Below are 14496 nucleotides of genomic sequence, written 5' to 3' on the forward strand. Positions count from 1 at the left end.
TGTATGCAGAATTGATGCAATGTTTGCTTTGTTCCTGGCACACAAAGTTGCCCAGACACCGAACCTTTCCGGTGGTAGCATCATTTGTAATTCAGTTATGAATTCTTCGCTACCTAAAGTGACATGCAAAGTAACATTCATTAACCATCCATGAAAGATTTACAAATAACTCTGAGCCTTTATGAAGCCTGATCCGAATCCATTACAGTAGAATGCTGAATAGGGGTGTTTTGTTCTTGTATTTTCAGGTGCAATATGGGGACTTTTATTTTGACAAAAATTTCTAGTTCATTATTCCATAGCAGTGTAACTCGATGTATGAGCCATGCCATGCCTTATGAAACCGTTGTGAATGCATTACGAACACCTTATAAAAGGTCTTAGTAATGTGCTATGCACCCCACCGTCAAGTCAAGTATTACCAAATAGGGTGTAGTTTTACTGTAAATGAAATCAAGAGATAAAATTGGTAATTAAATTGTCAGACCCTAGATCCAGTTCTTTGTGCCCCCCCTTCAGCAGCAGGTACAGCTTCACTCTTCTTGGGTTTCTGTTAGTTCTCCACACCTGGATGGGGGCAGTGTATCTCCCTCCATAGATGTGTGGTTGGGTCTGGGCTTTGGCCACTTGGCTGTGGTCTTGGTTTCTGGTCACGGTCGTGATGACAGGGGAATTACTGGCCCAATCTGTAGATCGGTGCACTTCCCGGACAAAATATAATTTGCAAAAGGACATTACATGGAGAAAATCATGACGTTTACTCCCAGTTCCTTTTTTCCAACTTGATAAAATACTGTAGAATGCTTTGGAAAGTGGTTGGAAGCAATGCCAAACTGGCACTGGTACTGTCCTCTAATGGATTTGGGCAGGCTTGCTCAGGTTCAGTGCCAGACATGACCTCTCAAGAGGAGCTGGGCAGTGCTTCGGTTCTGTAGCCTTCTCTTTTAGGACAGATATGAAAAAAGGCAGAAGAGAAACGTGTAGAAACATCCATCTGAGTACAAGAAGAAGTAGAGGTGAAGTTTTTCAAATGAAACTTTGCATAATGAGAATTCATTTGAGCTTTTTCATCTAACTTAAAATTTCTACAAATACATACCTTTGGTTACATTTTACTTTAAAGTCCTGCTGAGTGACTCACTCAACAATTACTGGATCATTTGAGATGTGATTCACATCACAAAAGGTGGGTTTGGTAAATTTTGTACCATGTACTGAATAATTTTAAGGATTAGTTCCACATTTTGGAAAACAAATTAAGAGGAGGTGTGTTGAGTACAGAGATGAATCAGGACATGGTTAGCCTAGCTCAGCATAAAGAGCAGAAGTGAACTACACCTCTAAATCTGACTGAAGAACATGTTAGATCTCCGTTGTTTAACCAGCTACACAATCGGAACAGAACAGAAGCTCTTTCTGTCACATCTGCCTCCCGGTGAAAACTACTAAATTAGCATTCACAGGGTAGAAGCTAAATCTACATACTATGAATTCAATACAATAAATCCTAACACTTAATGTGGCTAACGTGAAAGGAGCTGTGCACAGTGTGGATGTGGTTTCACAAGTTAACAACAAATATCCAACCTGACAAAAGTCACTCATTCTCCTAGGTATGCTAACATCTTAGAATCATACCTGAATACAAACACTGCAGTTCTGCTAACACTGTGAGAATGCTGCACTACTGTCAAAGTGAACCTGCACATTTGAACCCGAGACTAAAACCCTGACTGACCCTGTCTGGATGGAGGAATACTGTACTAAGGCTGCAGCACAAGCTTTTACATTTCTCTTCATGTTTTGTGTATATAATCTATGTTCAAAGTTACAGCTAGCTGCTGTTAGCCAGCTTCCAGTCGTTATGCCGAGGTCAGTCAAACATGTTGAGTCAGCGCTGAACACACAGACTTCCTCGAGACTAAAATAAATGTTAAACTATTCCTTTAGTCGACTCAAATATGAATTTGTGTGTGCCAAAGTAATTATTGAACTTGGACAGGACTCTAAAGTAAAGTGTGTTAATGTGAACAGGGACATGACTGAACATTCTGTGGAATTCCTGAGTTTAACCTCCCGTGATGCACGAGAGAGCTGGGGAAGTTGACAGGAGGAAGTCAGGATGATAGAGAGAGAGGGAGAGAGAAAGCTGCCAGTGTTTCTGTTTTCTACCAGTCCACAAATATCTGTTGAACAGTATTGCTGATAAGATAATGCTTGTGTCATCCTTTACAAAAAAAGAAAAAAACTTCAAATATCAAGGTATAGACAAGACGAAGTGTGCCATAGACCAAACAATTCACCAACGACTTTAAGGACAGTCCTGTCTCTTTTGTTCCTCTGTCGTGCATTTCTCAGTCATTTCCTGACAGAAATCCACTGTTACGGTGGGGCTACGTGTTCCCTCAGTGGACCCACGCAAAGGTGGACGCTTTGCATTCTTTTGCCCCACATCCGACACCTCGACCCTCCGCTGCCTGTCCTCCCCTCCCCGACCGAGACCCACATCATCAGAGAGACACGCGGCTCCGCTTTGCTGCGACGCGGGCGACCTCGGCCGGGACGAGACGTCATCGGAGGAAGGCGACGGCGGTATGGAGGTGAGGTCGATGCTGGCGGAGACGGGGGGCGGCTGGCTGCCCTGCACCTCTCTGCACACTTGCTGGGAGAGGAAGGAGAGGTTCTGCCACAGCTCCGACATACAAACCTTCAGCTGGTTGCGCTCGCTCAGCAGCTTCTCCTTCTCACACATCTGGGTCAATAAGACAAAGGTTTCATTCAAGACTGTCAGCACCACAGAAACAACCGTATACAGTATGTGCCTGAGGTCACTGTGTTGATACAGTAACACGCTTCCTCAGACTATAACAAACATGTGTACAATGATTTCAGACTCATTCATCTATTAGTCAGTGAGTCACTGGTACACTGCAAAAACTCAAAATCTTACCAAGAATATTTGTCTTATTTCTAGTCAAAATGTCATTTCTAGTCAAAACAAATCTCATTCTACTTAAAATAAGACTCATCACATTAAAAAGTAGCTTGTTTTTAGACACGTTTTACTTATTTAAAGCAGATTTTCACTTGAAATAAGTAGAAGAATCTGACAGTGGATCAAGTTTTTCTCTCCTATTACAAGCACAAAAAACTTGCTTTGACTGGCAGATTGTTCTACTTATTTCAAGTGAAAATGTGTTTGAAACAAGTGAAAATTATCTAAAAACAAGTTCATTGTTAGGTGATGAATCTTATTTTGAGTGAAAAGAGTTTAGTTTTGACTAGAAATGAGACAAATATTCTTGGAAAGATTTTGAGTTTTTGCAGTGTACCTGTAGCCACAGAGACACCAACAAACTCCACTACATGAAAGAGCTGCTGTTGACCCATATGGCCACCAGAGGGTGTCACCTCACCTACCAGCTTCACTGAAACTAACGGGGTGTTCCCACCAAACGCGATGACGCTTCATCGCGCGTCGAGATTACATGTAAAGTCAATGCAAACACGCGATTAGTCGCGTCATCGCGCCGGGCGATGCGATGGACGCGATAGCGCGGCGCGATGGACGCGTTGGCCGCGAAAAATCGCCTCCATCGCGTCGCCCGGCGCGATGACGCTTCATCGCTCGAGTTCAAATAATTGAACTTTTGCGGCGAATTCGCGTGAAGACGCGCCGCGACAGCCTATCAGCTTTGAGATCGTCACCGACGTGCTGACGTACGGACGTACTGGTGTTCCCTTGGCAGTTTAGTCAGAGCGAGTCTATTGACAATATTAGAAGTTTTCTGGTTTAGATTAGTTTATTATTCAGATCCCCATTAGCGGCAGCAAAGCCACAGCTCTTCACTGTTGCTTTTCCGGTTTGGAGATTCGGACCTGAAAGCCCGTTATCACTGCTGTTTTCAACCAGCGGGCGCTGCGAGCCGGCCGCCCCGTCCCAAAGCACTCAACAGGCGGTCAGTCACACAGTAGTTCACGGAGCTGTCTCCTCCTCCTCCTCCTGCAGCCAGAGACCCACACCACTGGTCCTGTCCCATCTACAGGGACAGGACCAGTGCAGCGACGGTGGTTATCTCAGCCAGAGAATGAAATAGTGGGAGAAATGTTGTTGTTTGGGCGGGCTCGTCGCGCGACGCGATGCCGCGACGAGGCGTTTTTTGCATATTGAACCAGCGTCAAAACTGGAGCGTCTAGCGCGACGCGATTTCATTTGACGCGCGATTCAATCGCGTTCATCGCGTTTGGTGGGAACACCCCGTAATGGAATAATTTGTTTTTCTCAGTCGCTTTAGTACATTTCTCGAATCATCCTCAACATTTGCTAAACAGTGCATTTCTCAAAACACTTTGTACAAATAACAAAACGCCATGGATTACCTGCAAAAGACAGTCTCTTGCTCAAAATCCTTAGTTCATCTCTCAAAAGTAATATCTGTGTCGATGAACATGTCAGTGCCATCAGAATGACAAGTCATTGTGGCATTGTGTCAGATAAGACAGTCAACCTGCTTAGTCATGTTGTCAGTATGACAGTGTGCTCTGGAGGGATGTTCTGATGTAAACCTTGGCTAAAGTTTTGATACTGTACTGGTACTGTAGTTTGTTGACAGACCGTGTCATTAGGAAACAGAAAGGAAAAGACAGCACTGCATAGCACAAAGAAATAAAACAAGTAGACATGTGAACATGTCTACAATCTCCTTAGGAAAAACTGCACATGCAGTGCTGTAGTCCAATTCCTTGTCCTTCCATTGTCAAACATGGTAACATACGTATTACCATATATACCTATGTAAATAAAATTGCCTTGCCTTGCCTTGCCTATACTTGCCAGTTGATGGTTGATGAGATGCACCTTTAAGCTATTTCAGAAAACTGGTTCATCATTGGTTGATCTAATGCTTCACACATTTCCCTTCATCAGAGAAAGTCAAGATTCACTTGGGAGCAATTTACCAATTCAGGACAGATTAAAGAACAAAAGCCTGGAAATGGAAATGCATAGAAATATGCTTGACATTATGACAACTTGTTCAACCATTTTGCATGTAAAGACTTAAGCGATGAACTAATGCCTAAATGTTTGACCCATTATACTACATTTTGATCAACATGACATAAGCAGTTGATGATGTAGGAAACAGAGAATTGTACATAATCATTTGCATGGATGAACCAAAGCATTTGCACCTTGTTCAAAGAAATGGGAAACTGTTTTTTTTGAAGATTGAACAAGTAGTTTTGAGAATTTTAAGTCTGATCTGAGAAATGTACCAAAGCCACTGAGAAGAACTGTAATAATAAATAATTAAGACCTGCTAAATTACTCTAATTTGTGTGTGTGCATGTTTGTTTGTGTGTGTGTGTGTGTGTGTGTGTGTGTGTGTTCGCACCAGTTTGCAGATCTCGCCCTCCAGGTTCTGGATGCAGTCTAGCTTCCTCTTGCGGCAGCGCTGTGCGGCGATGCGGTTCTTGCTGCGGCGGCGGATGTCGTGGATGAACTCCAGCTGCTCTGAGTTCAGCTTGTGCATCTTGATGAGGATTTGGAAGTCGTTGCGTGGCAGGTTGGTTATCTGGTCCACAGGGAAGGGCAACTTTACCTAGAGGACCAACAAAATCAAAAGGTTCCACAGAGATGTCGCGCAGGTTAAACACTGATATGTGACTGAATGTTGTATAAAGTCATATTTCTATTTTTAAATCCAATTTACTATAACATTTCTGGAGACACAGTGCCTTGTTCCATTGTAATGTCCTAATGTGACTGATATAAACAAATACACTTACTTATGCAAACTTTTAGTAATGCACTTGCAATGGAGAATTTCTATTGTTTAATGAAGAATTTAAAACTTGTTATGAAAAAGTGCATTCTGCATTCAGTAATGTGGTTAACTTAACATTAGTTTAAAGCTGCCTAATGGACAGCAGTGTGGTGTAACATCCACCAGGTGTCAGTGTTGAGCAGCTGACTAATCCCACCAGCTCTGACACAAAGAAAACAGAGGACCAGCTCTTTGTTTCAATCTGGAGCTCATTTTAGTGAGAACTGACACGTTTAACACTGTCTTCCTTGTTATCCCTGTTTATAATGTATTTCAGTTAGATTATTAAAATATTTATACTTGGGTCTTCATTTTTGCATTTATTGATCTAAGAATGTATTGATATCTTAGAGATATTGCTGTACAAATACAGTAATGCGAATTTGCTGGACCCTTTCTTTGTCATCCAGTCTTTGACTTGTTGATGTGCTGTGCATATGTGTCATTTAATTGATTCACTTTTTTTTTAGCTGTGGCCCTCTGAAGCTAGGTTCTAACTTTTTTAAATCTGGTTGATTTTCCGTATCAGAGCGCTGCTGAGTGAACACTGTTTTTACTCTGTGTTCCCTCGTGTTACGTTGCATCAGAGCAGTCTGCTGCAGCAGATCTGAGCTGTTTTCATCATACCAAGAGTGTTCAGTGCAGAGTTGCCAGTATACAGCGATGACATCATTCACAGAGCAAAGGGATGTGTGTGTGTGTGTGTGTGTGTGTGTGCATGCGTCCGGTTTTGGTGCTGCCTGTCCCTTACTCTATAGATGTCTATATATAGCTCCATGACTCTCAGCAGTCACATAATAAGGTTGGAATGACAAAGTGAGCTGTGGATGGTCGTAAATCCCTCAACCAATCTCTCTCTCTCTCTCTCTCTCTCTCTCTCTGTCTCTCTCTCTGTCTCTCTCTCTCTCGTGCTCTGGTTTCCATTTTTAACAGTGTGTGTATCCTCGGAAACGTTTGGTCCATCACTCTATGGTACTAGGACAGAAATTTGTTTCACATGCTCAACATCAACACTTTACCACAGGATATCTGTAAGAGTTCACGAGGACTGTTGTTGAGTATAATAACTGATTAACAGGATGTGTGAACCTGCAGAGGAGGATTAGAGCCCGCATGAGTTCTGAGATTAGTCTACAAGACACACAGACACAATAATCCCAGTGACACTACAGCCATTAGAACGCTGCTATGGCCACAGGGATGAATACTGGAATAGTTCAGCATGGGCATCCAGTGCGTTGAAGTATCCCCACCACCACTGCTAACTTAACTTTGGCTAACAACTTAACTCATGTTTAGATGAAGTATTATACTGGTATAACATTCAGCAGTAGCTGATCAGCCAGAAGCAGTGGTTTCTCTTTTTATAATCTCTAAAATAGATGAATGCATGAATTTCAATTTAATAACATTAATGTTTGATTTATGCTATCAGATGTGTTATTGCCAGTCTCTAACTCTCCCCTTCACTGCTTTTGTTTAGATCTTATATGACTATATCTACTTGTGTAATTTATTTATGTATTTTAAATGTAATGTTATTGTTTATCTGTCTGTATTTCGTTTACTTACTTTTTTTTAATCAATTCCTTTTTAATTATTATTATTTATTTATTCTTTTCTTTTCTTTTCTTTGTCTTTCTGATGCCTTTTTTTTACTTTTGGGGTAAGGACAGTCATGAGCTAAGTTTACATTTGGGTTTGGGTGGTGGCTTGTTTTTCTTTCTGTATTGATATGTGAATACTGAGAGCACTTGTATGTTGTCGATGTTTTGTTTGATAAAAATCAATAAAAATCTATTGAAAAATGAAAAAAAACCCAACAACATTAATGTTTTCAAGAGGATGATGCCTGACTAAAGTAGTAGGATGCCACAGAAGGTTTTTTTTCCTGAAAAATCAAATTTGAATCCCACTCTCTACAGAAGGGTTAGGGATCACTGAGTGACAACAGAAACACGCGTTAACCTCTGAGGCTGACAAATAAGGCCAACACTAAAGGGCCAATGCTGCAGTTCCTCTGCTGACCCCTGGAGTGTGTTTCCAACAGTAACAAGGCAGGTTTGAATACACTGGTTCAGCAGTGTGATCAACAGTGTCTGGTGTGTTGGATGGAGCACACGGGTCAGCCTTCTCTCCCCACGTGTGGCCGCTTCACCACTCTTCCTTCCTTGGACCACTTTGATAGATCCTGACCACTGCAGACCGGGAACAGCCCACATGAGAGACCCAGTCCTCCTTGGAGAACTGGATCAGATCCTGACACTGAACATTGTTCCTGCTTCTAACACATCCACTTTGAGGACAACATGAATGATGCCTGATATATCCATCTACTAACAGGTGATGATGAAGTGTTATTCACTGTTATAAACTTCAGCTGTCAGGGGTCAGAACGTTAGGCCTGATCGGTGTAAGTTCACAGTTCTGTGCCTTTGTCTTTCTGTGGTACTTTCATCAAAATCTCATCTGCATGTTGAAGTCAACATGATTTTCACAGTGGTTTAAAGTTTCACTGGTATAAGATTTATCTGTTTGGTTTGTTTAAACTCAGTATCTTTTACTTCACTTTGTTGTCCCTTTTGCTGAAAAGATCAAAATCTCCCTTCAGCAGTGGAAATATACAACCCTGCAATACTAATGTTGTGAATACCATAATATAAATAATATTTAGAAAAGAAAATTAAGAACAATTTTAAAAGAAAAATTGCTAGGTTGAGCAGAGAGAGGGTTTCAACAGGCTGGTCTAATTGGAGCGGTCAGATCTGGGGTCAAGAAGAACAGATGGTGGAGGGAACATGGCGAGGACACCGTCCACCTGCCTACAGGGCAGCCTCTATGGGTGAGACAACTGGGTCAGGGCAAAGTGGGACAGACCACACATACACTCACATATGCACACAAAAATACATACAAAGCAGTTATATGTGATGTGGGTCTACACTCATCTAACACTAAATTAAAACAAAACTAAAACAAAACAAAAATACATAGCTGAGCAGCTCCGAACAGTGTCAGCTCTGCTAGGAGAGTGATGCACCTCCAACACAGCTGCAGTACTTTTTTTTGCTGCAGTGTTGCAGTGGTTAAGGCGGCCGCCCCATGTAGAGGCTACAGTCCTCAACGCAGGCGTTTTCCCGGTTCGAATCCCGTGTCGGGCAGACCTTTCCTGCATGTCATTCCCCCTCTCTCTGCTTCCCCCTTTCCTGTCTATCCCTTCTATGGCTATCAAATAAAGGCATAAAAAAAGCCCCCCAAAAAGTGAGTGTTTGGTCTGAAACACGGGTCTGTCAGTCACTCTGCTCTGCTGTAAGCCGAGGAGAAAACTTTCCTTGTATCCTACAACCTTTATCCAATGAGGAGAGAGAACGGCATAAAGGGGCGGTCCTCTCTGTGTGTGCAGCCAAGGGGATGGGCGTGAATGTGGCGACGTAGGGACGAGGGCGGGGACTGCTAACTCCATCAGCTGACAAGAAGTTAGCCAAAACACCGGATCGCTTACTTCTGCTTTAATCAAAAAGTCATCTCAGCCTCGTTTTTTTAACACGACAGCAACTTTGGTAAACTTCAGTTTCTGCAATAATGCAACAGAAAAAAAACAATGGCAAAATCCTGTTGTCTTTGTGTGGAGGGACTTTAGGGTTGGTCTGTATTAGCAGAACAGCATTTGAAATAAGTGGTCTAGATCTGTAGTGTCAATCATGTTGTATAGGGGAGAAAGGTGATGATAATTCTAGGGGCCCAGTAGGGCCCACAGAAAACCCCTGTGGTCTAATCTTTGTATGACTGCACTATGCTGCACAAGACCCTGACTAATACTCATAGTAATGCTGCATTAGCATCAAAACAAAGTAGGCTAAATAAAAAATGATAATATATACGTAGTAAGAAAAAAAGTGGAGAGTCAGGGGATAGGTGCCCACTTTAGTATTCTTTCAGGGGCCCCAGAATTCCTACCAACGGCCCTGGTGTCAATTCCAGTAACTCAACTCTACACTCTAGTACTTCTCTTCACCAACAAGTTGAAGGAGAAAATGTTGGACCTTTATTCTATAGAAGGTAGAAAGGTGCTGCTGTTGTGTCACGTCCCTGATTTCAAAACACTGACATGGTGAAATCACACACAATCTGTAAACAAGCAGAGCCACATAACAAGGGACCTTAACGGTAATGCAGTGGGATCTTTGTTGACTCATTCACAGGCCAGAGGCCACAACCACTCAACTCTAATAAAGCTTATTTCCTGTGTGTGTGTGTGCGTGTGTGTGTGTGTGTGTGTGAGGGAGCGAGGGAGAGAGAGAGAGAGAGAGAGAGAGGGTATGCAGTACGAAGGTGAGCTCATGTCTCTTCAGATATTGTATATCCTTAGGCATCACAATGACAACCATACAGTTTTTTTTCTCAGTTCTGCTGAGAGGAAAACTGTCTAAGAATAGTTCCAGGAGTAACCGCTGCTCTGGTCACGGGAACATTTAGGCCAGTTATTGGTCAGAAATGATCAATACTTCACCACCGCCATGTAACAATATGACACAGAAGGAACGTGAGTGTTGAGACTAGATTCTACAGAAAGCATGAATAACTTGCAGGTATGTTGATGGGTAAATTCTAACTAGTCTGGGGCCATGCTAACAGCTAGTTAGAACTATATTTAGACGGATGCTTTGGGCTCAGTGTTAACACCAGCATCTCCAAAAAGTACAGTTTTACAATGTTTAGCATCTGTGGTACATTAGCATGGAAAAGTGAAGCAAACTGAACCTATTTTTGTTGTTTTCAGTTATGAAATATCAAGGCTCACCAAATATATTAGGTTATTTGTGAAGTGGTAGGAATGAACAGTTTGTGGCAAATAGAAGAAGTGTGAATTTAATGCAGGGAGAAAAGTCTAGAAATATATCATCTCATCTGGGAACCATGGATACATTGACCAGAGTTTGCATCCATTGATCAAACAGGTCAGATACAGACCTGTCGTGGCAATAGAAGAAATGTAAGGTAACCTAAGCTGGTCCCAGGTTTCATGAAACTCCGTCCAGTGGATTTGCTAAAAACAAAGTGGTGAACCAACAGGAGCGTTTCCCATCAACCCTCTGGGTAAACAGGATGTGAAGTGTTGCCATAGAGTCAGTAGATGAAACAGATTACACTGAGCTAGCTTGTATTTGTTTCCATTCTGGTAAGTCTGCATCATGATGATGACCACATCAGCTGCCAGCTGGTGATTTCAGGTGTTACTAGATTTAAACATGTTTGTCCTGAATGGACAAGTTATCCTGATACAGTGGCTGTTTGATGTGTGTGTTCTGACTGAACTGAGTTACGACAAGGTGGGACACACTTTGATGTAAAATGATATAGATCAGATACTAATGGGTTAAATAACTATATAAATAATATATTCTCCCTCTTTTTCTGGACTTAAAGGAATAGTTCACCCAAAATTGAAATTTCACTCATTATCTACTCACCCTCATGTCGACTAAGGGCTGGGAGAAGTTTCAGAGTCCTCCGTGGCTTCTCTGAGTTACAGGGGGTCTCGGCATAGCAGTGCATGTCCATATAACGGTTGCAAATGGATACCAACTGTCTTTGTAACAAAAAGACACACCAAAAAACATCCAAATTCATCCATGCTGCTCGTATGTAATGTCCGTCTTGTATTGAAGCCCCGAAATGCGGAATTGTCCCGAAATTTTTTTTGGACGAACCAGGGTCTGTCCTCTTCGGGAAGAGGAGCTTCGAGAAGCTTCTGCTACAAAACAAGCTTGAAATATAGACTTATTTAATTTTTTTCGGGACAATTTCGCATTTCAGGGCTTCAATACAAGACGGACATTATATACGGGCAGCATGGAGGAATTTGGATGTTTTTTGGTGTGTCTTTTTGTTACGAAGACAGTTGGTATCCATTTGCAAGACCCCCTGTAACTCAGAGAAGCCACAGATAACTCTGAAACTTCTCCCAGCCCTTAGTCGACATGAGGGTGAGTAGATAATGAGTGAAATTTCAATTTTGGGTGAACTATCCCTTTAAGAAAGACAAACATGAATATAAATCCCAAACCATGATAACTCTAGCTAAATGAACACAGACACAAATGCAAATGATACAGTATGCTGTTTAAGAGAGAGAGAGAAGCTCACAAACCTCAGGGCCAGAGGCTCTCGAGATGCCACTTTCACTGTCTCCCTCTGAGAAAGAGCCTGATTCATCAGTGGAGTTTCCACCACTGGCACCAAATCCCTGTTCACTTTTGATCTTGGTGCAACCCTGAGAGAAAACCACCTCTCCGCTGTGGGGGTTCCTCTGCTCCATCACCCCAGTCAGGCACTGAGACAGTCCGGAGATGGAGCCTGAGTTGGGGGACGAGGAGAAGTCAAACTGGGGCAGGCTGGAAGGTGAGCTACTACTACCAGCGTCCTCTGGGTACGAGAATGAGGAATGAGAGCTGGAAGTCTGGGTCCGGGGCTCGAAGGGAGGGGGGGAGTGGGCCGATGTTTTGATGGGAACGGGGCAGCTGCTGGTGAGGGACGATCGACCGGAGGAAAGAGGCTCCACCTGCATAAGGGTCGAGACTTTTTCTCGGAATTTCTCATCCACGTAAGACTGGGCCAGCACTTGTCGTTCACCGTCTGCCGAGGAGAAAATGACGCTGCGTCTGTCGAGCTCCCCCTCGTGTTTAGAGGACGAGGCTTTGGACGCCGGCCTGTCCGTGTTCTCGCTGGTACCGCCCAGTGCTGCTGGTATTGCATCTGCGAAGCTGGTCTTGAGATCTGCTTGGCCGACAGGTTCTCTCTTGTCCCTCTGCCTGTCTTTGACCAGTTCCCTGTAGTGATTAAGCGACAGTCTGTTGGTGAGGAGCTGCTGGATGGTGGTGCCGGGCACGTGGCTGAGGTCCAGGCCGCCTCTCTGGAGGTAGGAGCGCAGACAGGAAGAAGGTGAGCCTTGGCTAGGCGAGTGCTCGGCCGCTACTGGGACTCCTTCGACCTCCAGCTCCATCTCCAGGACTTCCTCGGTGCACAGCTCCGGGTTGCAACCGTCGCTTTTGTCCCCCTCCTCAAACACCAGGGGCTCCTCTTTGATCCTGGAGGGTGCAAGTAGAGTTTGCGGAGCAGCGCTGTCGTCTGCGAGCTGCGAGCTGGCAGAGCTGACTGAGGTACAAGCGGTGAAGATGACATCGTCGCTGCCATGATGGTTTTCTCCATTGATGTGGTAGTTGTGGTACTTCCTGTATTTTGAACCTTGAGGAGGCGGCGTGATGCTTGCTACATGATGCCTCGTGTCTTCAGACTCCTCCACAGACGCCGTCTCAGCAAACACTGCATCCTTGGCTGTGATATCATCATCATCATCGTCGTCGTCGTCGTCGTCATCAACGTTATCATAGTCCACCTTGCCGTTACTGGCGTGTAGGCTGTCGTTCTGTAGCTGCTCCTGAAGGAACCGGAAGCAGGAGTCCTCCAGGTTGTGGACGCCCAGGAAGTCGGCGCACAGGATGACATCATGGATGTTGTCACGACTTAAAACCAGCTTGGCTGTGTAGGCAAACTGTAGCAGTGGAGCAAAACCTTTGGCTGTCACCTGCGTAGGAAAATAGATGACAATAATGAATGATAATGTAACAACAATTTTTATTTTTAACACCTTACTGTTCTTAGTTTCCTTTTTCAATGAATGAATGAATGAATTTAAAACAGGGACAATGCACAAAAAACATTAATCTTGTAAAACAAGAAGAGATACTTTGAGCCAGGTTATAGCAACAATTGCTAATTTCCGCCTGTAGTCCCTGGGCAGGTAAAGTGGGAACAGATACAATATTAAGATTAATTGAAATAAGACATAATAACCATAATATTTAAAAAATTGACAGAATGCACTAATAAAAGCAGGGAAACAGGAGCGCCAAATCATAAAGTGCACAATAGGGACTAATAACAGCACATACACTCTCTCTCACTCTCATCACACATTCAAACACATACACATTCAATACACAGATAACAATCATCCTCCTCTAATAACCACACTCAAAGCCAGACACATACACACACTCACATAATACTCAACAATGTGTGCAAACTTGCTTACTTAGTAACCAGCGCTTTGACAAGCATGAGAATGTGTGAGGATTTGTACATCGAATAAGTTCTGTGGGAAGGACATTTCCACTGACTCATGGCCACACAGGAAAAAGAAGAGCTGCCAAACTGAGTTCTACGTTGAGGAATACAACACTCACCCCTCGTAACAGATGTAGTTAGACGTACTATGTTCAAGACAAGTAGTTTTCTCTCATCCCTTTTTGTTGACGGTTTCAGCGTTTTCTTCCGCCTTCATCAGAACTGTCACCGTGATGTCAGACGGTGACGTGCTATATCAGCTGGTGTTACGGAGGCGTGACCTTCCTGTCGGGTTTGACAGGTGGGTCACACCTCCTGCTGTCGGGTTGCGGCTGCAGGACGGTGCTCCAGGTGTGTGACAGTGTGTAAGCCCCCTCGTCCCGTTTCATGGTCCGGTGGGCCCGTTTCCTAATCTCCATAATCCGCCTCCATAATCCATTGTTGATATCTATTGTCAACGATGGACAACGATCACGCCTCTGTAACACCAGCTGATAAAGCACGTCACCGTCTGACATCACGGTGACACTTCTGAGGAAGG

At 43.5% G+C, this 14496-nt stretch overlaps 1 protein-coding gene across 1 annotated transcript in view; it reads right to left on the reverse strand.

Moving 5' to 3' along the window:
- Positions 1 to 2153: 2153 nt before the first annotated feature.
- Positions 2154 to 14496, reverse strand: part of LOC146963881 (transcription regulator protein BACH2-like) — a 42416-nt gene continuing 30073 nt past the window's right edge. Inside the window, exons 3-5 of the mRNA XM_085766477.1 lie at positions 11980 to 13413; positions 5397 to 5603; positions 2154 to 2752 (exon numbers count right to left, since the gene is read on the reverse strand). Coding sequence (XP_085622603.1) covers positions 2312 to 2752; positions 5397 to 5603; positions 11980 to 13413 — 2082 coding nt within the window. The 3' untranslated portion in view covers positions 2154 to 2311. The remainder of the gene's footprint in view (positions 2753 to 5396; positions 5604 to 11979; positions 13414 to 14496) is intronic.

Source organism: Trachurus japonicus, chromosome 22 (assembly GCF_045865225.1).
Source record: "Trachurus japonicus isolate A0001 chromosome 22, Traja_1.0".
NCBI lineage: Eukaryota > Metazoa > Chordata > Actinopteri > Carangiformes > Carangidae > Trachurus > Trachurus japonicus.